The sequence below is a fragment of the Pezoporus flaviventris genome, unplaced genomic scaffold (genome assembly GCF_033815535.1).
Source record: "Pezoporus flaviventris isolate CSIRO_AGI_PZ_B2104156 unplaced genomic scaffold, CSIRO_AGI_Pfla_v1 ptg000002l, whole genome shotgun sequence".
Taxonomy (NCBI): Eukaryota; Metazoa; Chordata; class Aves; order Psittaciformes; family Psittacidae; genus Pezoporus; species Pezoporus flaviventris.
This window is the reverse complement of record NW_026892550.1, coordinates 62,245,761-62,270,761: the sequence shown is the minus strand read 5'-3', so window position 1 is coordinate 62,270,761 and position 25,001 is coordinate 62,245,761. Positions and strand designations below refer to the sequence as shown.

The 25,001-nt window shown below is 37.8% G+C and overlaps 1 protein-coding gene across 2 annotated transcripts in view; it reads right to left on the bottom strand.

Moving 5' to 3' along the window:
* Positions 1 to 11,357: 11,357 nt before the first annotated feature.
* ANAPC10 (anaphase promoting complex subunit 10) overlaps positions 11,358 to 25,001 on the bottom strand; it is a 58,182-nt gene continuing 44,538 nt past the window's right edge. The window contains exon 5 of one of the 2 annotated variants that reach the window (XM_061441603.1): positions 11,358 to 11,569. In XM_061441603.1, the coding sequence (XP_061297587.1) occupies positions 11,562 to 11,569 (8 nt within the window). In that variant the 3' untranslated portion in view covers positions 11,358 to 11,561. Of the gene's footprint in view, positions 11,570 to 18,751; positions 19,345 to 25,001 lie in introns of those variants that run through there. The other variant, XM_061441623.1, reaches the window with a different exon arrangement.

The window sequence follows — 25,001 nt, the reverse complement described above, 5'->3', positions numbered from 1 at the left end:
TGCCACCTAGTGGAGCGTATCAGTAAGTTCTATAATGTAGAAGGAATCAGCTCGGTACCAGTGTAGGCTTTGTCACCTAGTAAAGTCTTCTACTAACCTTCCAGCTCTCATCTGGAAGAATAGCTTTACATTTACCATTTCTCACACTGCATATCACCCATTCTCCTTAGCCCACCCTGAAAACTTGGCTTTGCTTAAGATTTAGACTTCTAAAATACCTAATACTCATGACTAAAAACATGACCCTAAACCAAAACCAAAAGTAATTGAGCACAGAAAATGTGTAAACATGTAAAATTAAATGCAGCATTTTCTCTGCTCTCTAGCTAAGAATGGAATCTTATGAGATGTTATTCCAATATAGATATCATTGATTTCTGCCACCACCCCCAACCAACAGCAGTGTACAATTGAAAAAAAAGTTATCCACTGCTAAGCAACAAGACAGACACACACATAACTCACACGCCTTTGGAAACAGCCAGGAAAACTAATCTGGCGAGTGAAAAAGAGAGACAAGACCAAATAACATCCAATTTCAGCTCTCTAAAAAGAGTAACTTCCGAGTATAAAGTCTACTTCAATATGCAATTTACCAATGGACTACTCTATTTTTCACAAAACAAAACCCCCAGCATTTCAGATAGTACTAGCTAATCACCCCTATAAATCTATATCGCAAACCAAATCAAATTCACCTTTCATCAAAAATAACTGTTTTTTTTTCCCTTGAATTTTAATATCATATCACATGGATTCTTTTAATCTCATAATTTCAAAGTGGGATTTTTTTATAAAGTGTAATTGTATTAAATTATAGGAATAGACCAGTATAGAGGGCATATAGGAATAAACAAAAATTACGTGACCCCAAAATATGCAAATTATGAGCTGTATACAATACATGTAAGATGTTCATAGATCCTAAAAGACTCTGAAAGTTGTTGTGAGTCCTTACCTCTTTAATACTTGCAGCAGAACAAAAGGGTACTAAAATTAACTGATGGTGAGGTGTAATTTCACCACACATTCTTCTTTGCATAAAATTTTCTTAGCTTAAGTATCTATATTTGGTGTAGTAGAAGGTACAGTACACAATAAATCTAAGAAATTTCAATAGAAGTAACAAAAAAAGTCCAGAGAAATATAAAATAGTTACATACTGAGATTCTCACAGCTGTACCACCGTGCTTTTTTAACAGGATCCACATAGATCTTAGAATAGCCACTTATAGATCATTTTTTCCCCTCCTATTCAAAATAAGCTGTAAGTAAAAATAAGATAAGTGCAAAGGAAGTGAAGAAAGCAAAGGAAGAAGCAATGAAGAAGCAAAGGAACATAATCTACCCTCTACAAAGCACTGCATGAAACCACTTGGGGCTCTAGTCCAACACATTATTGTTGTGACTTTTCAGAAGATGTGTAAGTATGTACACATGTATGTGGACATGCATTCTCACGTGCATCTATACACTTACATAAGTATAGATATTTCCTTTACCAGTCAGAAATTTACTGCAGTGCACAAGTTTTTAACACAGATCCAAGCCCTGTCAGTGCTCTGTTAAATTCTTCTTGTTTGCGCTTTGACAAGGAGTCCAGAGCAAACAGACTAGGCTTGATGATAACAGCAAAAAACAGGCATTTGAGAAAACATCCATGTGTTCAGATCACAGGAATGGATATTAAGCACTTGCTGAGGAAAATTAACATAAGTGAGATTTTTACCATCATGCTATCTATACTAAGGAAGAGCCCAAACACTCCATTTGATTTGCAGCCACATTATTACAAACAAACAGAAAAAAAAACCTACCCTTGCCATGCAGGCAGATAGCCTAAAAGACTCCACTGAGTGAAAAGAGAGGGAGTGCTTTCACACTCCAAAGTAAAAAGAAAACCCCTGCGAAAGGAGGTCGGTTTTGATTGGTAAGACACCCTCCCCCCACAAGATACAGCAAGTTCTAGGGAACAAAACCAGCCTATCTTTGCCATTTCTTGTAAAAAAAGTAAATTCAGATTGTTATTTTTTCTCCTGTCTTCAAAGGCCTATTCCCTTTTGTTGCCAGGACCATAACTTGTAGATGAAAAACGTAAAATGGTTTCATCTTAGGCAAATGAAAATATGAATATAATACCATGACAGCTGCAAAAGCACCCAACTAGTCTCATGAAGATTGACTTCCTTTGCTTTCAGGTTGTCAAATGGTCGTTTTCTAAGAATATTCAGTGGTTTGATAAGTATAAGCAGATCCCCAGTATTTTGGAACTTAGGGCATCTCAATTTTCTCCCACAAGAAGTGACACATTCCTCAAACTTGTAAGAGCTGAAAAAAACTCATAATCAAAAACAAAGAGCCAATTTTATTGAGAAAGAATCATCAATCATCACATCAGATATGTGTGGATTGATTTGAGATGTTTCCCCATATACATTTGTCCTGAATTGCCCAGTACTGTCAGTCCCCGCAGTCAGCATGTGTTTTGAGAGACACATGCACACACATGGACCAGCACATCCATTAGTAAAGAACAAGAGATGAGCAAGGCAACTGGTAAGAGTTAAAGCAAGTGCTCATGGGTTGCTCTGCATTCTTTTGCAATGATCAGGGAAAGCTCTGATTGGCTCCATATGACTGGTAAGGGTGACGATAATATGACTTACAAGCAACCTGCCAAAAAAACTATTTATCTGGCAATATATTATGTGCACACAACCAGAGATGCTCCTCCAGAGGCACATCACACGGTAGTTAAACACATAGTTTAGTAAGGCGATTATAAAATCACCTCAAGGAAAGAACTTTTACAGCCACAAGGCAATTGCAGATAGCAGAACTGTGAGGAAAGCAGTGAAGTTTACTCACTTGCCACCTTTGAAAACAAATCTTTATTCACCTCATACCTTGTAACCAGTGCAACACGCCAAACTAATTACACAGGAGTCATACTTAAAAGAAAGCAAGAGAGCTTTCCAAGTCAAAAAAAACAATCATGTTTTCGTCCTGCTCTGTGACCCAGTACCACATAGCTCTCCTCTCAGCTACTTCTGATCTTTTCCAATCTACTATAGTCTGGATTCTCACTGACTAGTTTCACAAGTTTCCAGACGCTGTTGCTTACCTATTTTTTCCCTGCCACATTGCATCCCTTGCCTGAACTGCTACACCATTCCCTTCTGTGTTTTCCCCACTATTCAACTCGCAACCTAAGTCAAGACTTTGAAACCTGTTGTAAATTACATTAATTGGCAGTCCTTTCCTGCAAATGTGTGCATTTCTTAACCACATACTTACAGGGTCTGGGAGGTGTGTGTCTTTTTTACCTTCTGTGGACAAATTTTATATAGAACCAAACTACATCTAGTTCCAACACCAGCTCAAAAGTCATGCTGGTACGTTTCAGGGGTCCTACTAGGGTCAGGTTTATAATTATGTAGTACAGTATTCAAGTGGAAAAGAGATGCCCTGGAAACTTAAAAGGAAAACTAGTTTATGAAAAACATGATCGAGTATTTCATGCTATCATGGGTAGCTCACCAATTATTTCCTACTTGCTAAATGTAAAAATACACAAATAAAAAGCTTCTAAAAATGTGAATCATGAGGTTTTCTGGGAAAAAAAAATGAGGTTGCCCATGTCCATGCAGAGTTTTATTAGCCCTAGGGGAAAGTTTCTCTTTATTTAGAGTCAACTCAACTTGCATAGTTAATAAAATAATTATTTAGAGAATCATTTGGATTACATTAAAATTACAGTATTAATTGCCACAGTTCCCTTTTTAATATGGCCTCAATTAAAAACAAAATCCTGAAAATAGTCGAAGAAAATATGATTAAAACCTCGAAGTCAAACCACAGCATTATAGCACGTCAAAATCAGATCCTAAATCTGCCTGATACCTTGGAGTTTTAACAAAAACATTCAAGATGATATATTCTGATTCTCTATATTTGCCCTACAAAATCAGTAAGAAAGCAACTTGGAAGAGAAAATTAGAGGATAATGCTTTTTGGCTTAAGTATTATGGTGATCTTTCCATTTAAAACTAGAAAAAATTATAGCTTTGTTGGGAAATTATAAAGTGCCATCAAAAATAATATTTTAATTTACACAAATATCTGAACCAGAAAGCTCAAAACCACTGTGGCAGAATAGTAAGGTTGACTGTAGAAGGCACATTTACTCTGACCTCTAATTCATATTCCCCAGTAAAGTTGACCAGTCTAAAATCTAGACTGAAAGTCCAAGGGACACCTATAGTCATGCAGGGAAACTAAAATTGCCTCCACCTACTTTTTATGCGCAACATATTTTTTCAAGAATGTCTTCTCAGAGTAAAAACGGTTGCAGCCTTCTCCTGTATTACATCCCCAAATCTGAAATAGCTGAAGACAAGTGAAAGATATTGAGAAGCTAAGGGCCATACAGATATTTGGTGGGTTGACTCTGGCGGAGGCCAGGTACCCACCAAAGCTTCTCTGTCACTCCCCTCCTCAGCTGGACAGGGGAGAGAGAATATATGTGGATCAAGACAAGGGCAGGGAGAAATCACTCAGCAGTTACAGGTTACAGGCAAACCAGACTCAACTTGGGGAAATTAGTTTATTACCAATTAAATCAGAGTGGGGTAATGAGAAAATAATAACTAAATCTTCAAACATTTTCCCCTCACCCCTCCCATCTTCAACTTCATTCCCAAATTCTCAACCTCCTTCCCAGCAGTAACACAGGAGGAGAGGGAAATGGGGGTTGCAGTCAGTTGGTCACACATTTTCTCTGCTGCTCCTTTTTCCTCAGGGGAGGACTCCTCACACTCTCCCCCTGCTCTCGCATGGGCTCTCTCCCACAAGAGACAGCTCTCCATGAACTTCTCCAATGTGGGTCTTTCCCACAGGCTGCAGTTCTTCATAAACTGCTCCAGAGTGGGTCCCTTCAGTGGGCTGCAGTCCTTCAGGAATAGACTGCATGATGTAACCTTAATTCTTACAGCTCCTTGAACTGTGAGACTATTGGCAACCTTTTCACAACTTTCAAATGACAGTATACTAACCAATATATAGTGAACACTAAAACACAACCAAAATAAAAATAACCTCAATTGTTTTCCTCTGTTTTAACAGCAGATTTTCACATTTTGTCCAAGAATGCATATTCTAAAATTAGGCCAACCACTATCAAAATTACTACATATGCTATTGATTTAAATTTTCCTACACACTTTTTCTTTCACTTGCTGTGTTAGCTGGTTTCTAAGTTAAGGTTCTTGAAAACAAGGAGTTTAGGCAGGGTCTTCAGCTTAAACCAATGAATGCTTGAATGCAATGACTCACAGAAACATAGAATGGTTTGGAATGGAAAGGACCTTAAAGTCCTAGTTCCAGCTGCCCTGCCATGGGCAGGAACACCTTCCACTAGACCAGGTTGCTTAAAGCCCCATTCAACCTGTCCTTCCAGTGAGACTCCACTGTATTGTATCAGCAGATCTGAGATATATTGTGCACAAAATACCGTGCTTTAAGAAGTAATGTTATTACAAGTAAATTAACATATGATAATATGGAAATTATATACATTTTTAAAGATTACATACAAAATCCTGACAAGCGTGACTTATCTGAGGCTTGCCACTGCCCCAACACATGGCTGTACAGTAATTCACCAGCCTGCTAGCTGATCTATAATAAATTAGAGAGCTTCAGTTGCATCCAGTGTTCAAAAACACTTGGGTTCAATTGTGAGCAAGTCAACTAATAAAAAAAGATAAATATTTTTATTTTTAAAAAGAACTTGCATTATCGATTAGACTGTGTGGTTTAAATCAGCTTTGGAATTTGGACAAACGAATAAGCAGCATTTTACACAGCCAGCTGCACATCAAAAGTAATTTTGCAACACAAAAATTTTCTGGCCAGACCTGCCTTTTAGACAGTTACAGATCCCAGTGGAGGCATGGGAAGACCAGAGTTCAAATTCAGTTTACTATGGCAGTTCTCCCAGCTCTGAATCTTAGCCATGTGACTGGCAATGCTTACTGTCACCACAGGGGAGTCTTAAAAGGGAAAAGTGGTAGCTCTGACATTCAAAGAAAAAGCAAATACTACCATACATAACTCATATAAGAGCAGAATGTTTCTCAGTAGAATTTCAGGCTATTTCTTAGCATTGTGCAGGTATCTAATCATTGCTGAGAATGATGGCAGATAGAATAAAATACTACTACACAGGAAAGTGCTGTTGTCAGTTTATCTACCTCACTGAGAATATGATGAATAAACTAGATACTACAACTCTGAGTTAGCAAGCTATGCGGTACAATACAAGTGGATCTAACACTGAAGTATCCCTTGAAGTAGCAGTTACTATACTGACAGCACCAAGGACCTGACATTCCTGCGTATATATACCCTTTGAGGGCTTCTGTTTCAGGATTGTTCTAGTTTGAGGTTGTGGATAGACCACCAGTACAGTTTGAAGTGTACTAGGTACACTCCTGGAGTACAAGTTTTGCTTGAAAGGAATCCAGTTTTTGGCCTCTGGGTCTTCACTGTGATACATACTAAAAATGAAGCAAGTTGAGATCATTGTGAGATTTGTTTCAAAATCACACTCATGATCTGAACTGTAATATACATGTACCTGATGCTGAAAAGCCTGAAAGTGCTCCAGTGTAAACAAATCAGGACTTCTTATGATAATCCTAAAATCATGGACGTACATCATCACAGCAACGTATCCATACAAAGGCTTTAATACTTCTGTGCCTATCTTACACCAAAGCAAAAATTTGGCATCTACTTGAATAAGTGGCTTTTTTTTTGTGAACTCTTCAAGTCCTTTTTCCCAAATTCAACATTATTCAACCAGTTCAACTAGTTGTTGTTATTTCATATGTTTTACATTAATTATAATTTAGGGAGACTTCTTCTTTTAGCTTCTTTCAGTGAATGATTTATACTGTGTTCAGCATCATGAAATTAAATACACAGACTACATGTTTATATGAATATAACTTGAATATTGTGAAGCGACCTGGAATCAAATATGAAAAGGGAGCTCTAGCATTGCAAACTTCTATTGGTCAGATTTACTCCTATAACACATTTCTTACGTGCCTATCAACCAATATCAAAGGTTAGCTATAGAGAATTTTAAGGGAGCAGGCAAAGAAGTAGCATAACACGTTCTCCATAACAGCGGAGTACCACAGATGAGGAGTGACAATAAATCTAAATTACGGATACCGCCATTATACTGTGCTAGTTGTTTCTGAGATCAGCCAGCCTATATTCAGTAAAGCAAGAGTGTCTAATAAATCTGGCCAGTGCACAATAAAAGCCAACATGAGTATAAATGCTACTGTTATAGAAGCTTGTTGAGAAAACAAAATACAGTGTAATACTGCAAATGGAGTAGTCTGATTTGTGAGGAAAAACTGTATAATTCCCTATTTGATTTCTATTTAAATTTTTGAGGGAATCAAGTATACAGCTTTCTATGCCAAAACCACACCAAATATAAGCAGATTGACAAGATACTTATTTTGTAGCAGGTTTTGGGAGCAGTCACCAGTACTGACCCAGTATTGACCCAAACAACCTCCATTTAGATTCTTCAGTTTTACTCATTCATATAACTGGAAGTAATGACTCTTCTCAGCTTTAGTATAATGGTGATTGAGTATTTAATCCGAACCTCTGGCAAGCTAGTAAGCATCACTAATAACAAACTGATGTATTTACAGACTGACCTGCAATAAGAAACATCATGTACCACCTCTTCTGTCACTTCTGAAAGCAACCCTACAAGCTCATAAATGCAAAATCATAAACAAAAATAGAAGATTACTGTTAATGAACAAGACAGGCACTTTCCATCCAAAAAATTATTGAGATTTTGCACAGGCCTTTTTATAGCCAAATTTATCCTGATATTTAAAAAACAAATGGAAATAATGTTGTGATACGGCAGCCAATTTGTACAGCATATGAATAGCTCTGGAAAACTTGCCCTGCAACAATATTCAGCTTTGCAATTTTTTAATAATTCAACATCTTCTCAACAATACAAATGCTACTGACTCATCTTGTAAAAACTTGTCTCCAACTCTGAACTGCAGTGTCAGTAACAGCTATCACAATATGGCTTTGTATTTAAAGGTGGTTTTACTATCACAGGAAACGCACTATCAAGAGAAAAAAGTGTTAAGAAGAACAGAATGTTCTAAGAGTTTCAGAGAATACAGGAATTTTTCATCTCTAGGTTACTCTTCATCTCCAGTCAGGCCATCACTAGCTGGTGCGATAGTGACTCCTGTAGAACAGATCGGTGTTTTAACTGTAACTAGCAGATAATCAACCATATCAGTAAAGTTATTGCTCTAGTTGCCAGCATTTGTGAAAAGTCAGCCAAGAGTTCAAAGACTCCATGGGCATAAAAAAACCCCAGAGATTATATTTCTTTAAATGACTTTCATAATATATTTGAAACCTACACTGCTGACAGCACTACAGTTGATGTATAAGAACATTTAACTTGTTTCAACAAGCTAACTCCAGGACAAGAAGAAATTCTGCTGAGGTATCAGCGAGCATGGTATTTGGTTAATTATCCTGCCAAAAAGCAGTGATTAACCTTGCTAAGTGCCAAATATGGGAGCATTGTACAAACACTGCTATGTGTATTGAACCTGTTCTGTATAATCCCCAGATTACAGGGCTGTCAGACAGCTAAACACAGAGCCTAAATTCATATACAAAATGATGGAAAAGCTGGTCTACACAAGATACATACACAGAATAAAACCATAAAGTTTGGCAGGAGATAATTGTAATTGCTGAATCAAAACTGCAGGCATTTTCCTTAAAACAATTTAAGAGATATTTCTGAAATAAAACTTATACTTAAAATCATAATTAGGTTAGTAGTCCCTATGCCCTACTGTCACTTATCTTTAAAGCTGTTGCAAAACTTCTTTTCAAAGAGAAAAGCAATGTGCCATTTTTACCCCACAAATCAAGAAAGTTCACAAATCCTGAAGTTCTGGAAAAAAAAAAAAAAAAGTATTACAAACACTTCAAATGGTTTCTTTGCATGTTTTTCATCTAAGTGAAATTTTCAACATTCCCAAGTTGCAAGAGTTAGAAAGTAGGAGGTTCATAAGCAAGGCTTCTTCAAGTGCTTCACAGCTCTTGCTATTTGCATTCCATGTAGTACAAATTATCTATGGTGAGATTATATTTCAATTATACTTGGCAACCGCACTAAAAAAAGCTATAAAGATGCATCTTGTATGTCACAAGATCATAGAAAGGACAGGACTATTACTCGACCACAAGTAGTCACCTACCAAGCATTTCTATTGTTTTTAACACATCAAAAATGTCTCATGAAGAAAAACGCAACTGAATTTTTTTTCCTCTTTCTGTTAAGGTGTTTTTATAAAGAAAATATTACTGATAGAACAACCAGTTTTTTCATTCAGAAGACATAAAGAGTAGATAATCCTCCCCACACTTTAAATTTTATTTCCAGTGGACAAAATAAAACCTACACATAGTGTAATTAATATTTTTTCAGATTAGGAAAATCCCTACTTGGAATCAGCTCTTCATGGTTTAATGGCAACAGTCAAACTGGGCCTCCATGTGAACAAACAGGGTCACCAAGTTATTCATAAAGGAAGGAAAGACAAACTTGTTAAAATGTTAACATCGTTAAAAGAAGAACATATTTTGATTCATTCCCCTGGTTGCACCACAGCCAAAGGGACTGCTGTCCTCATGGGGAGAATGAAAAGACACCAGTTTTATAAAAGTCCAGAGGGCTAGAAGAGGATAACCACCAGAAGTGATGGCTTGAAGCCATCAGTACATTTTCTTCATTTACAAAAAGAACTTCAATATGTACTTGAAATGCTTTGTTTTAATTTGTTAGCTGTTCTGCAAAGATCTCTTGATAATACAGAATGTTTCCACAATAAATGTTGGCCAGAACAAGTTTACTCTAGAGTTTTACTCTATCATTGAGCATTTACAAAGTAAACTAAATTTAAATAAGTAAGGTTGGCCAAATTCAAACCACAAATCAGAAAACCACCAAGTAGGACCATCCTCCCTGCCAAAGCTTAATGTGACCTAATGGGAGAGCTGTAAGAGGTTAGAGTTGGGTTTTTTGTAGCTTCATGTAATATTTGGCAAACCGAAGGGGCTGGTACAGGACTCCTGATCCTTAAACAAACATTTGATGTAATTTTTTTTTTTTTCACTTTTTCATCATAATAGTACTCTGCATTCTGCCCTCCTATGACCTCAGCCCCTTTTCCCCAGGGTGGGTCAGATTTAGAACCTCCTTCTTCACTTATGAATGCCATTAGAATCAGCCCCTTCCAGCTGTGTTTCACCTCCACCCACAACAGGCCCTGTATGTCCAGCAAAGTGCAGAGAGGGAAAGGACTGCAGGGAGAAAGAGCTGTGCCCTGGCAGCACATCAGTTGGCTTTCAACTTCTCACTGAGTTTATTATTCATAGCACTGGTGGGAGGGCAGGGGGCAGGTGACTCACACAACATCTTGTCTAAATTGAAAACCAATACTAATCCACACTCCTGCAACCAAGAAGCAGAGCTGCGGTGGGTCACTGTGGTCAGTTTTGCTTACAGTGGATGTCTATGCCCCAGGGACTTCTTGCTCCAGGCTAAGCAGGTCATTCACTACCATTAAAACAATAGAGAATGGCAACTTTATCTTTCCCTCTAACCCCTTCAAAGAAGTGATCTCCACTGCTTGTTCTCTCTGAAAGAAGCTACATTTATATTGGTGTTAAAAGTGAGAGTCAATGTAGCCTCTTGAGTTACTTTTTAATTTGTATGAAACATACAGAGAAATGTATAAAAAAAACAGCATTCCAATTTAGTACTGCTCTAACTATATAAAACAAGATAATGACCTTACCAGCACTGATCCAACCAGAAAAAGGAATGTTATTTAGCCTCAACTCCACATTATTCCGAATACAAGTGCACAAGAAAATTATGGTCCTAATTACAGATTGAAAGACTAATGCAGTAAAACAGAAATAAAGTACTTTCTTTCAGGTACTACTATAGAAAAAGAAGTTTAACTATATTGAATTTAATAGTAAAGCATTTGCCTAAGAGAGTTAATACACTGTTCCAATCACATTTTAAACTAAAATCTGAAGTGTTTTTGCCAGCATCGTAGAGGTTCACTACCTCAAGATACATGTGCATTTTCAACAGCGATTACATGACTTTTTCAACTTGTCCTGCTGTCCTGGCTTTCTCTCACTGTTTAACAATGCTGCATAATCTTGTCTTCAGTTTGCCCCCAGTGCTATTTTTGATGCCTGAATACCTAATCCTGTTGTCAGCACACTCTACCCTGAAGAAGGGTAAAGAACTACACAGTCCTGGCACCTGGAGTAGATGCTCCCAGACGGATGGAGAACTAGGATGGGATCACTCAGCACTAGACCAGGGCTGTCAGGGAACCTGCTTAGTTGAGGAGTGATAGGACATTCCCGGGATGCTCAAGGTTGTTTCAGTCACCTGAAGCAAAGCAAAGGTAATAAGGGCAACAGGAAATGGTCCTGCCCATATGCTGCTGCAACTTCTACCTCCCAAGAGCTCCTCCCTGCCTGGGATCCAACAGGGAGGAGATGCTCCACATTTCCTGCTCAAGAGTGCCACAGTGGCCCCAAGCGGTAAATAAGTAAAACTTCAAGACGAGACCTGCAAGTCTTCCTTGTGGCAGAGCCAAATCCTAAATTGAAGGAATGTGTGACAAAGCTGCCAAAAGTGTGACACTTGGCAGCTCTCCCAGCTGCCTTCTACTACTTCCCTTCTAGCCCCCAAAGTACCAGTGATGTGAGTAAGGGGCACTTTTAAGTAGCTGCTGGTCCTTTCCCACTGCAACTGCCTGAAAGAGGACTCTTGGCTTCTTCAGGCGCCACTGGGTTAAGGTAGAGAATGTGCCTGCTGGGCCCTTTGCCCGATTCCTATTCAGATGGTGGAAAACAGTATAGGAGATGACTGGCTCTTTCTGAATTGAGGAAAGCTTTTAACAAAATTAGTCTCTGTTCTTCACAAAGCCTCACAAAAGAAAACAAAGCATCAGCCAAAAAAACTTCATTTGCTTTCTCCCAGCCCTTAAGCCAATTGGAGTTAACTCCCATTGAACTATATACCAGCTAGGGACAGGCATATCTCACTGCCTTCACATCTTCTTCAGAAACCAGCACACACCCCGAGGTATGGACTGTGCCTTCACACCCTTCTTTCAGTACTTTCAATCCTCACACCTTGGAAGTAAGATATGTAGGCGTTAGCTGCTTTCCCTGTAGGGAGCACACTCGCTCTTCACCCAAGTCACAAAAGCCTTAAGTAGAGAAAAATCTCTCCCACCTCACCCTTGCTTATAAACTGTTTCCATCTGGCTAAAATTAAGTTAAAATTCTTTCTTCTCAGCTTAGATTGATATTTCTAATATTTCATTTCCAGAGGGGGGAAAAAATAGCAAATGACCAAAGTGTTTCATATCATGTTACACTCTCCATTGAACTGAACATCTCACTGACTCCTTTCCACGTAAGGATCATTGTATTTTATCCACTAACGTTAGAAAAGTGTAAGTATATGCCGTCTTTTACCCCAAAAGTAGAGCACTGTACAAATATGCAGGTATTCAATCAACACAGCCAGATACAAACCAATGGAAAATTACTATTTACACACACACAAAGACACCTCACAGGAAAGCAGAACAAAAATGGAAATATAGCGCACGTAAGTTATCAGAAGGGTAATTATTCATAATATACCTTTAGTTGGCACATGCATACACAAAATAGTCATAAAATGTTCCAAATGTGTGGGCAATACTTTCATATCTTACTGACACCACGAGGAGCACAGGCATGCAATCACTGATCCAGAGGAAAAAGCAGCTTTATTTCAGTTTAACTCTTGCAGTTGTTTGAAACATCCCATCCTGCTACCAATCTGACATTGCTGGTGTAGTTTGAGATACCTGACACACAAAATAGCATACAGTAACAAAGATTGGCTCTTTATTTTGCAATTTTTTTACAGATCAGAAGATACAGAATCTCTAGACCTAAGTCTAAAGTCACTGGCTCATTGTGTGAAGTCAGCACAGTCTATTAATCCCTCTAGTAGTCCCTACTAGGAAAAAAACTACCTTTTGTGATGTCTAAATTAAATGTTAGCTATTATTATTCCTGAGGTGACCTAAGGAATTTACAAATCACTTTAAAACTGACAGAGCTATGTTAAGGAAACAACTTTTATATTTCTGAACTCTAGACAGATTGGCAGATATTTATATAGAAGATACAGCTTAGCTATATTGAGACACAGCTGAATTCTTTGAGTAGCCTATTCTTACAAAGACCAGAAAGCTGTAGGCCAAAGTAAGACCATTTGTTTTACATGACAGATGCCTCTGACGATTGGATACTTCACAGACATAATTTCACTATGGAATTTTGAATTGTATCTTCTCAATGTATTTTTAATAGCAGTTGTCTTAAAAGGAAATGTACAGAACTTAGTTTAGTATGGAAGACAGTCATATATCTGCTGAAAAGTCCATTGAAGAATAACTATGGAAAAACATGTATTTTTTTTATCTAGAATGTTGAGACTGCATTTGGGTCTGAATGCCAGAAACCAAAGGTTTCTATTTCTACCTGTCATTCTTAAAAAAGTAATCATTCAAAGAAACAGCACAGAATTTTCATATTCCTCACAGTTCTGTAAACGCAGTCACCTTCCTGAATTCAGAGGCTTCACACATGGTAAGGCTGTTGTTTTCCAGCAGTCTCTCTCCCACTTAGTGACACAAGTTCCTCAGGAGCAAAATTCTGCTGAAATACTCTATCTCTCTTTGCCTGCTTCTACATCTCAGGAGCCAACCCTTTTTGAGAGGGATTTCAAAATGGAAAACTGTCCTTCTGAATCAAGATCTGACCATCGGCCCTCCATATAATGTTCAGAGCCCAGCAGAAAGCTGCCTCAGTGGAAGCAGAAACTGGAAACAGAGAACCACTTTCCTTACGCATATATCTCTTCCCTTCGTATTCTTTGAAATACTTAGTTAAAAATTACCATCTGCTTATAAATTAAGCATATTTTTAAAGCGTAAGGTTGTGGTTTTTTTTTCTTTCAGAAACTGAATTTCCTCCCTTCTGTAAAAATTCATAAAATTTTTGAGGGAATGGGATACTGAGAAGCAATGTTCCAATGTAAAGTGAAGACTGCTCTGGCCTGTTCTCAGCTCTCTCATGAATTGGTGTTTAATGTTCAGTGGCCTCCAATGTAAACTTTATCATACGGGTGCAAAGCAGCATATCAGCACACAGTACAGATGCTTTCCATGAATTCAGTTTGTTTCAGAATCTTGAAAAAATTCCATAGCTGAGACTGCTACTTACACCACAAATCAGCTAGGCATGGCAACCCCAAAGGAGTGTGAAAGCACTGGTTACTGTTGCACAGCCTGCTATTGTATCACAGCACATGAAAAATGGAGACAGAGAACAGTAATTTTTTTCAAGTGTACAGAACTCAAATCTGCTTGAACACAGAGATTTTGTAGAACAGGATCAGAGAACTAAAGCTGCTATTCTACACATCCCAAACAAAAGTAGCTCAGCAACACAGAGGTACCATAATTGCACTGGGGGCCCTGTCATAAAATTATTGAATAGCTAAAGCATTAGGTATTTGAAAATTTATTATATTTTGTGACCAAACTGGCAACTGCAGAGGGGTTGGGACTATATTACAGTGTAATAAAAACCTCATAAAACATTTAAACAAACTCACACATCTGCAGTGAGATGGGAGGTATTATGTAATGTAAGTCATTGCTAAAGTCACCTCTCACCCTACTAGCTGTTGCAGGAGCAATGTTAGGTATAAAGTGCCTCTGTGGTTTCTCACTGTCTCACCCCCACCCCTAATACACACATGTATTCTCATGCATGGATGTTATTTACAAAAGTGACACATGGATTTGGGGGCGGTTTGATGCTTTTTTCCAAAAAAAAAAAAAAGTCAAAAATAAAAATAATAATAATAAAAAAGAACATACCTGGAATGCTTTCAATTTCAAACAAACAAGTGCAGAGGAAAAAAAGATCCGATTCTCATTTTATCTTACTCCCCACAGTAAAGAAATTTTGGATACAGGTCTTTTCTTTAACTCATATCTAACGTCCTCTGGAGGATTTCACTGGATTTAATAAAGAATATTTGTGGACAAATTCTTGACCTACATCTTAGGCTGGCATCCCTGTTGTGTTTGTTCTTAGAAAATTTAACAACAGATCTACAGCATTACTTTTGCAGTTTGCCAGAAAGCTTATGTCTCAATTATATGCAAATGTAGATGATAATGTGTGAGGTAGGATCCACAATTGCACTCAAGGGACTACCTCAAAACCAGTCCAACAATCAACGATCCTTCGTCCAAACCACAAAAGACAATGAGAGATGAGTGCTTGGAATGCTTTAAAAAATTATGGCTGCCAAACTGTTTGAAGGCAGTCACGAATGTATACTGAGAATTCATTAGAGTTCCTCCCTGGCTGCTCTCTTCACTGCAGCATATTCAGATTAGTTCCCAGATGGCCCTTGATGAAATATTAAGTTACTGAGCTGGAAAAAACAAATACCTTCAAAGTTTCGTTTCTTTCACTCTTGATTTCATACTGACCTACTCTGAGACATGATACAACATGGGATATGGAACACTCTGCAATGCAAAGCAGCATAACCACCACCTTTCATACTACTGAAAATATGGTTATTTTTGCCAGCTGGAAGCTGAGCAGAAGCTTTGTAAAACCCTGAAATCCTTTGTAGCCTGGTGGTTTATATGAACAGATATTATCTTAGAATACTGAAAACTTCCACAAACTTTATTGTTAATTCACTTCTTTTCTCTCCAGCTTTCATCTTGTAACTTGAAAAATCACTTTTTCACTTACAAAGATGCAGACCACCAGCAGCAATAGCCCAAACTCTGCAAGCAGTAAAACTACTCTGTAAGGGGCATTTTATGCTTATTCCTTCTCTCTTAGCAACATCTTGTTAGTAAGCGTATTCCAGCACAGGATAGAGAGAAGGGGAAGAATGCCTGAAAAATGCTACACATAGTGGTGATGTCTAGGCTGTTCCTGAGGAACAATTCAAACACACCAATCTCTTCCCAACTCTGAAAACATTTTTCAGAGCTATCATGAGATAAAACAAGCCAGGTATTAAAAGCACTACTGAAGACATCTAAACTCTAAATAACTTATCTATGTCTCTCCCAGCTACCAGATCAATTTGAATAATATATGAAAGGATAAACTTACACAGTATTTTTGTTTAAACACCTAACTGTGGGCTACAGGAAGAAGCATTCCTTGAGAGGGACCCTGTCCTGGTGTTTGACCGGACAGTGGAATTCCCTCTTCTTTCATCTTCACCCACTACCAATGCACAAGACCAGAGCTCACTAACCTTTCTGATCCAGAGCGATTTGAATCCACATCTATTACTTGTGTGGCAGGTCAGAGAGAATGCAAGAATGAGGAAAGCAAAGGAAGGAAAATAACTTACTAATTTTTCATGTTAAACTGACCCACTTGAAGGAAACATTAATTTAAGCCAGCACAGGTAAGAGAACACAATTCTTCCCCATACCCAGAAAGAGGCGCAAACAACAATTTGCCTCTTCTCTTTTTCATATGCACACACCTGTGACTTATAATTGCTAATTAAAATCAGATGTGGGCAATTCAATAGATAACCCGAGGAAATGAACCAGTGAAAACATAGGTCCTATGGGTTTTTGATAATCTAGATAACAGACTGGGCATTCTGGAGATCAAAAAAGTCTATTAGGAAACAGGATGGCTTTTAAATAACATTTAAGCCTCTAAATTGACTTTGTGATCTAGGCCAGATCTTTCACATAGATATGGGAATAACTTAAGTTCCTGGGGCTTCACAGGTCTTAGATGAGCCCAGCGAAAAACTGTTGCAGCTTTTCTGGTACATATATCTCTTGGAATTCTGCTCACCAGAACTATTCCAAACGATGGAGAAATTGATCCACTGTTGTTATGCCTACTTTGTAAAGTATTTCTGCCAAGTTCTAAGTTATCACAGATGAAGAAATAGCTTTAACTAAAATATCTGAAGGGCCATCAGAAATCTAGCAAAACAGCTTTTTTCTGGTATTCTTAGGTTCACCTCCCATGCACAATAAGCACACTGAGACAAGCTCATCAACTGAAAGAAACTGATATGCCATTAAGAGAAACTTGATCTTTTCCGATCTTATGGAGCCAAAAGAGCATTGCCTCTTCTCCTCAGAAAAGACTGTCATAAACTACACTGGTAATAGCCTGGCCTTCAGAGTATCTTACATGAAATACGTTAATATCACTTTTCATACTACTTTTTTAATTAATTATATTTTTGTATTGCAGAAATTATTCCAGTTTTCTCTTGGCTTATTTCCCATTTGTAACTTTCAGTGATACAGAACTTCATATGTGCTGTGCACACTCAAGTAATACTGACCCACTTGTTGGATTAAAACTGATCAGGCATTTCATGTGAGGAAAGTAACTGATAGGGTTCAACTTACCAGCACCAATCCCTTGTCTTACTCAAAAGTTTCTCACCATAGTCCCTTCCTCAATTTATAACAGGATCAGGGAGACAGCAGGTATTGAGAAGACAGACTTTTTAAGTTTTCTGCCATGTGGAGAATATTTTTCCCATGAAAACTGCTCCTAAGTGCTCTTACTATTGTATGCCTCCTAGAAAGGATGGAAAATAGTATTTGGTTTTGGTACAGAACAGTTTCTGCACATTTTGACAAGATTGTTCACAAATGTCAAAGCTAAACACCTGCAATGTTCTGCACATTTTATACTTTCTGAATATTTTGACTTCAGAAAATCTGACGCCATTCTATGATCTGTACTCCTATTTCCAGAGCAATAAAACCAACTTTCTACTCGATAGCCATCTTTGCCACATGAAGTTAGTGTTGAGTGAAGGCTAGAAATTAGGTCTCTCATATTATGTCAATATAATATATTAAATACAGACCGATGAAATTGACCTTAATCTGTAAATAATCGATGCATTTGTAACAGTCCTTTAATAGAGCTGTGACAAATACTGGATGCATTATTTAATGTTAATTTCAGTTGTACTACTGACTTTCATGGGACAGATTCTGCTCAACACGTATAAGCAACAAAAAAATGCAACGCTGTTGTTATTTAGATTAGTATGCCAAGATTAAGCAACTTTAAGCATAATCTGAAGCATTCAGTATCCCAATGCCTTCTGCATGGTCCTGCAAAGTTCTTCAAAAGAATTAGACACAAAATAATCACACAAATCCTGAAGTTTGTGTCCTGAAGCTTACAAATTTTGAATTTGTACTTAGGAATTAAGTTCTACAGAAAAAGGAGCCTGCTTGATTTCCCCTCACTATAATAACAAGAGGAAATGGTAAATGTGTGTTTAAGGAAGAGTAAAAAAAAACAAAAGTTTCTCAGGTTAACAGTTACAGATACACTTCCACAACTATTTTACTTTCTATTATTTTATATTACAATGTAAATAACCTGAAAAATTCAATGTTTGGAAACAATGAAGAAAACACTGTAGAAAGTGCAGTTCATCAAAGATAATTATCACATAAATCTCTTGCGTATCAGCTAGCACATCCCTTTACCATTATTTGCATAGAATTCTTTGAGAATGATACAATACAATGATATATTGTTGTCTCATCTACTCTTAGAATTACTAAAAATGTTTACATTACAGCAGTTTAAAAATACCCCATATTTTGGTCCTAACTCTTTGAGTGGAAGTGTCCTCAAGGACACTATCACTGACAAACCCCCTGATTTTGAAAGCTAGTTTTTCTGCATTAATGAAGTACAGCCTAACAGTGCCTTCAGTGTAGTCTTGCATGAAAGTAATCACTTCTCTGTACTTTTCCTATGACAAATTTATTTTTCCTATATGCTTTTACTGGCTGGTGCAGTTGGCATAGCTTGACTGACAATGAGCCAGAAAGATGTGAGTGTAGGGAAAACTCACAGCTCTCTCAGCTGTTGGCACAGTGGAGGGGGTAAGAGCATAACAGAAGTGATGCATTCAAGCACAACCTTGTGAGTTAGTATTACCTACCTGCCAGCTTGTGAACACTACTGGCAGTGCATGTAAATGCAGACTATTCACACCCTTGTAAACGAGGAGGTTTTGGAAACTAACTGCACAAAAAAATGTAACAAAACATTGTAAGTATTCATCAACTGCAGGAGCAAGTGAGCACTGCTCTTTGATCCCAGGAATTTAAAAAGGTGAAGTAAGTCAATTTGCAAACTAAAATGCATGCTGAATCGTGCTTAAACCAAAAACATTTCTTAAGGATGCTAACAGCACTTCTAATGTTTTACTGTGTATTAATACCAGAATAGAATTGTAGCCTTATCATGACACCAATCTCATGCATTCTTATCATTTGGGAGACCATCTCTGAATCACAACACTACAGTTGTGCCTTGCGGAGAGCATCCTGATTCCATCTACCTACACTGAAGGTTATATAATGCCAAAGGAAATACCAAAGCTGGTGGTACTGAATAATATACCCAGTATGACAACAACTCACCCTAAACCTCCAGTTCACTACTTGATGGGCATTTTACTATTTTAAGGCATTTGACGGTATCATTACCTACATTTTTAAGACAATATTTAAAGAAATTTTGTGAATTTTCATGCGTGCATATGAAGCAGAAATCATAAAATACTTCTCTACTAAACCAGTTCCTCTGCTTTCTAAACAAATCTTACTTATGCACTTGCCTCTAGGAAAGTAACAGAAAAACCTCAGGAGTACTGAAAACACTCATAAAAGAATTATTCTCATACTTTGTACAAAAGTGGGGGAAACCCCATTGTCAGATAAAACAAAAGTAGTTTTGAATCAAGGAAGCTAAATAAGAATAAACCCATGACTTTTATGATTTAAGAAAGCCCAACAGACATGATAATGACACAGGGCCATGTTATAAGAGATTGCACAAACATACAAACGAGATGAGCTAATTATCCAGCTCAACAAATTTACATAAAGTTAAAGACTTCCTTTTTGCTTCAGTGGAGCTCAGTAAGCAATAAAATTCAAGAGACAGAAAAAGCATGCTGTAAGCAGAAGATACAAGTCAAGAATTTATCTCAGTAAATGCTGAAGTAGACATGGACACTGGAATACATGCATTAAGACCAAACGCACTTTCCTTCTGGAATCACTGATGACAAACCAAGATGAGTATGACACTGACTAGCCTCAGTTTAGTTGTGAGCAGCACTGGCCGAAACCTGCATTTAATACAGTGTATTTAAGATCCAGCACTGTATGTGGTTGAAAAGAAAAGGCAAGAAGGAACGTAAAGAATCTTCTGCAAATATAGTCAAGTAGATACCAAAGCTAGAAGTGGAATACTTTAGTAACTACACTACTTACAATATTTTTGAGAAGCGGGAAATGACAAGTAGTTCTATGGCAAAGAGTTTATTTTAATGGAACAGCAGTAAAAGAAATGACACAGTGGAAGCATTTTGTGTGGTCCTGTTCATATTTTTCCTGGTTGGAGAGAGCGCTTGATTCCACCATAAGCTTTTATTAACAGCCAAATCCACCAAAATGTGATTTTAAGCTGAAATATACACATATATAAATTGTTTATTATTTAAATTTCAAAACAAGCATAGCATTCAGACTACAAACTAGGCTCTTGGCAATTTTGTACAACATAACACTATGAAGGTTATATATCAGTCTAAATATTTACTCAGTGTACTGTGACGAGAAAACTGTTAGGATCTTCCCTCCCCACCCCTTTCTTAAACATACTCCTCCCTCAAAAGTTTGCTTTTTGGGGTTCAAGAAATGCAGTGCTTAATTCTCAAATCACAATGTTTCTACTCTCGGCTGGCATCACATTCTAAACAAATTTTGCCAACAGCCAAGCATTCAAGACCTTAACCTGCTGAAGAATGTACAAATGGCAGCGTCAAGTAAAAACACAAGGTTCATTTAGTTCAACAGCCTGTCCTCAACAGGAGCCCTTGGGAAGTAACCATCAGGTCCTTTGATATTTTCAAGTACTTTCTAGTGCTTTGGATGGTGCTCTGAACAGCATCCCCCCTCCACTTCCTTGTTTTTCCATCTTTGATACTTTGAAGCAGACACCCCTTCCTTTGATCACATTTATCGTCCCCTGTAGTGAGTTTGTTTCTCCAAGCTTCCTCCTTTTCCAAGTAAAAGTTCTTTGGTCTTCCTAGGGGCTTGACACCATCCTGTTCCTAAAAAGGAACTGACATAGAACAATGTCAGCATGAAAATGCCTAGGGAAGAGTGTAAGAAAGAGGACAAGCATGTAATGGTATTTCACCCAGTACTACAGAAATTTCCAACAACTTAAGGCCTTTATCTTCTGTATTTCATGATCTTCAATGGATTTTTCTCCCATTAATTTGTTCAGTTATGCAAGCTCTAGATGTCTACAGCACGCTGCAGTCAGAAGCTATACAGCTTAAATACAGCTTTGAGAACAATATTCTTTCATTTATTTTCAACTTCTCATCTGCTGATATAACTCAATATCCTCTTATTCTTGTAGTGAAAGAGACCCTGGGCCAGAATATAAATTAATCCCTACTTACTCCATGGTATTCATCATTTTAATCAGTTATTTGACAGCGCTCACTTTTCAGCAGACTTTTTTTAACAGGCATGTGAAACAAGAAATTGCATTCAATGGAGAGATCGGGATAGACGAGCGTTACCTCAAAACAACTCACCCCTCCACATGGTAATAGGCACTAACATGAAATAGATGGGAAAAGACTTTTCATGCCTTAATTATCTTCCAGGGTGAAGTGACTGTTTTATTTTTTTCTTGGGTTGCTTTCATTTTGGTTTGAGTGCTTCAGGACCACCAGAGCACAAAAAGGCTCCATGTGATCAGATTTGTCTTTGTCAAGTAATTCCTTGCCTTTCAGAAGTGCTTTCAGGTTTAGGAGGTTCAGACTTCAGGAACTCCTGATAGTTCTGATGTGTGGCATTAATTCTGGCATTCAAAGGCCAGATAAAGTACATGAGGTTTGTACTCTGAGACAATAAAGATGGTTGGTACATCTCTCTAGCAAAGATAACCTTGCATGACTGAAGATACTGGCTTGTAAACAGTTTAATAGATTGGGCAAATAACAGCCATACATCAGGCTGTAAGAATTATCAATTAGCCCAAAAAGGCCTGCTGTAATGAAGGTAAGCCTGCGTTGAAACCCAGTGAAAAGCTAGGAGGGAAGAAAGAAGAAGTCTAGTAATGACAGAGCTTGAAAAACAAGAGTATAAGTCTGGTTCACATAAGCACTTAAGGAGAACTGTGCAGCAGGAGTGTACTTTGCTGCTTTTATTACCACACAGACTGCACGCTAGGGAAGCGGATCCACAGCACTGTGATACAGACAGTGGTAGGTTAAAACTAAGAGAGCTAGCTCTGTGACAACGCTACTCTAGCACAAATCCCTGGTGTAAGCTATAAACAAGTGTAAAAGAACTGAGGTATTTCCAATAAAATGCCTCTGACAGACAATACTTTTATAGAAAGCTACTTCAACTAGCCCAGGGAACAAGATCAATTATCTTTAAAACTCTTTGACTCTATAAACCCCAAATAAAAACAGCTCTTCTACTCTACTGAAGCTTAGCTAGTTGCTGCAGAGAACAAATTTTAAACCAGATGGGAAGGTCCACACAAAGTGACAAAGCAAGTTGCCCAGAAGACAGTATTTAGTGAAATGTGAAACATTACCCGGGGTTAATTCCCTCACAAATCTCTTCCGAGTTTCTCAAAGCTTAGCCAAATTGCAACACTTTTAGCTGAAACTTCCCACACCAGCCATCTGCTTTAGGCTGAATTTATGGCTGAAATGGGAAGATTAGGGAATTCAGGGGGGAAACTGAGGAAACAGGTATTGGGTGAGGAAAGTTATGACTAAACAGGATACAAAATGCTGTAACAGTGAATCTGGGAAAGGGACAGAGACAGATGAGAGCTCTGGGGAAGAATAGGAGTGAGGGGATAACTAAAGGCTAGGGTGGGAAAGCATACACACTTGGAGATGAGTTTGGGCCTGATGTAAAGATTGTGGAGGAAACAAGCACTGCAAATGGATGAAGCAGGGTCCATAGATGACAACTTCCAGAACAAGACATTTAGGGCTGCCACCAGAAGCCAGAGAAATGGACTAAGTGAACTAAACTTGGTTTCAATTCAAAGATGTTTTTATTTAAAAGGGCGAACTCTTCAGTGGAATAGAAGGGATGATGCAAGCAAACCTCTGCCTTCAGCAATAGTAAGTACTTCAGAAAATGTGAACCAGGGATTTCATACTAAATCCTCCTTATCTTCATCAAGGACTGTAGAGATAAAACAAGGGGCAATGGGTTCAAGCTTAAACAAGGGAGATTTAGGTTAAATTAGGGAGATTTAGGTTAGACACAATGAAGAAATTCTTTACTGTGAGAATGGTGAGGCACTGGAACAGGTTGTCCAAGAAAGCAATTCCTAACTCATTCAAAAGCCAATTATAGTTTATATAAATTGTGTTTGTAAGTCAGCCTGTCTTGCTTGGTGAGAGGATGTGGAATCACACCATTAGCTTAGCTGCCTTATCTAAGTCACCACTGGGCTTCCCTGAGGATGGGGCAAGATAACCAGTAAACAGTGTGATGATGGTAGACATCTTCAGCACTACAACTGAATTTATAGCCATAAACTGTTGCAGAGCTCTGATGCTCTTATCTTGCACAAGTAATTTTTACCTTCCAATTTTAAAAGATTTCAACAAATGATACACTCTGCTATACTGCATGTGTCTGGAATGCACTCCTAAAAGAGTTTTGTATACTGAAAGCAGCATTTGAGAAAAATGTTCAAAACTGCTTCAGGTCAGCCTTTTTTTTTTTATCTACATAACTGGGAAGTCACTGATCCCATTTAATTTATTTGAATTAAAGTATTAAATATTGGCTTAACTGTACTATAATTAACAGTGGTAATTCACTTCAGTGAGATCAGAGTTCAGGTATTTAATGCTTTCAGTGATCCCAAACTTACTCTCATTTCATATGTAATTATGTCTGGATTACATCCTCTAGCAGCATCTAGTATTAGCATCATTTTCATTACTTGGGTTTCCCCCCCCCTTCCATTAAACCAAACCACATTAATACTGTTGACTGGCTGCAACAAATACTTATTCTTTTGTGCAAACGGAGAAACTGTCACAGGTAATTGTTAGGCTGACATAAAACACCGTGCTGAAATGTCAGCCTGGAACTACAGCAAATATGTCACATGAAGGATTACTTAAAATTTACTTCAATGAACAGTGTTTAATGATGGCTTATGGAGTTTTATAAAAGCACCTTAACACCTTTCTGATCTAAAACAGAGCACTTAAGTATTCCAAACCAGCAGCAGACCACCCAATACCTTTGCCTGGAAGCCTCAGCAATCCTGTCTTTGGAGGGCAGTGTACATACTCTTAATTCTAGGAATGTTTTAATTGCATTTAGATTATTATCTCCTGCTCCAGCAAAAACCTACTGCATTTAATTAAAGAAGTAAAATAACATCGTAGTTAAATAATAAACAGCTATTTTTGTGTAAACATGCAAAGGAATGCAAAACATTCCTGTAATCCATACATCAGTGCTTAATAACTACTTGCATATAATGACAAAATTTGGGACTCTATTAGCATTCTACTGCATGCCATAACCAGAGCCCCAAACCTGAATTTCCCCCATGTAGGAAGCATGTGCTGATGTCAGTCTGGGGTCACTCCC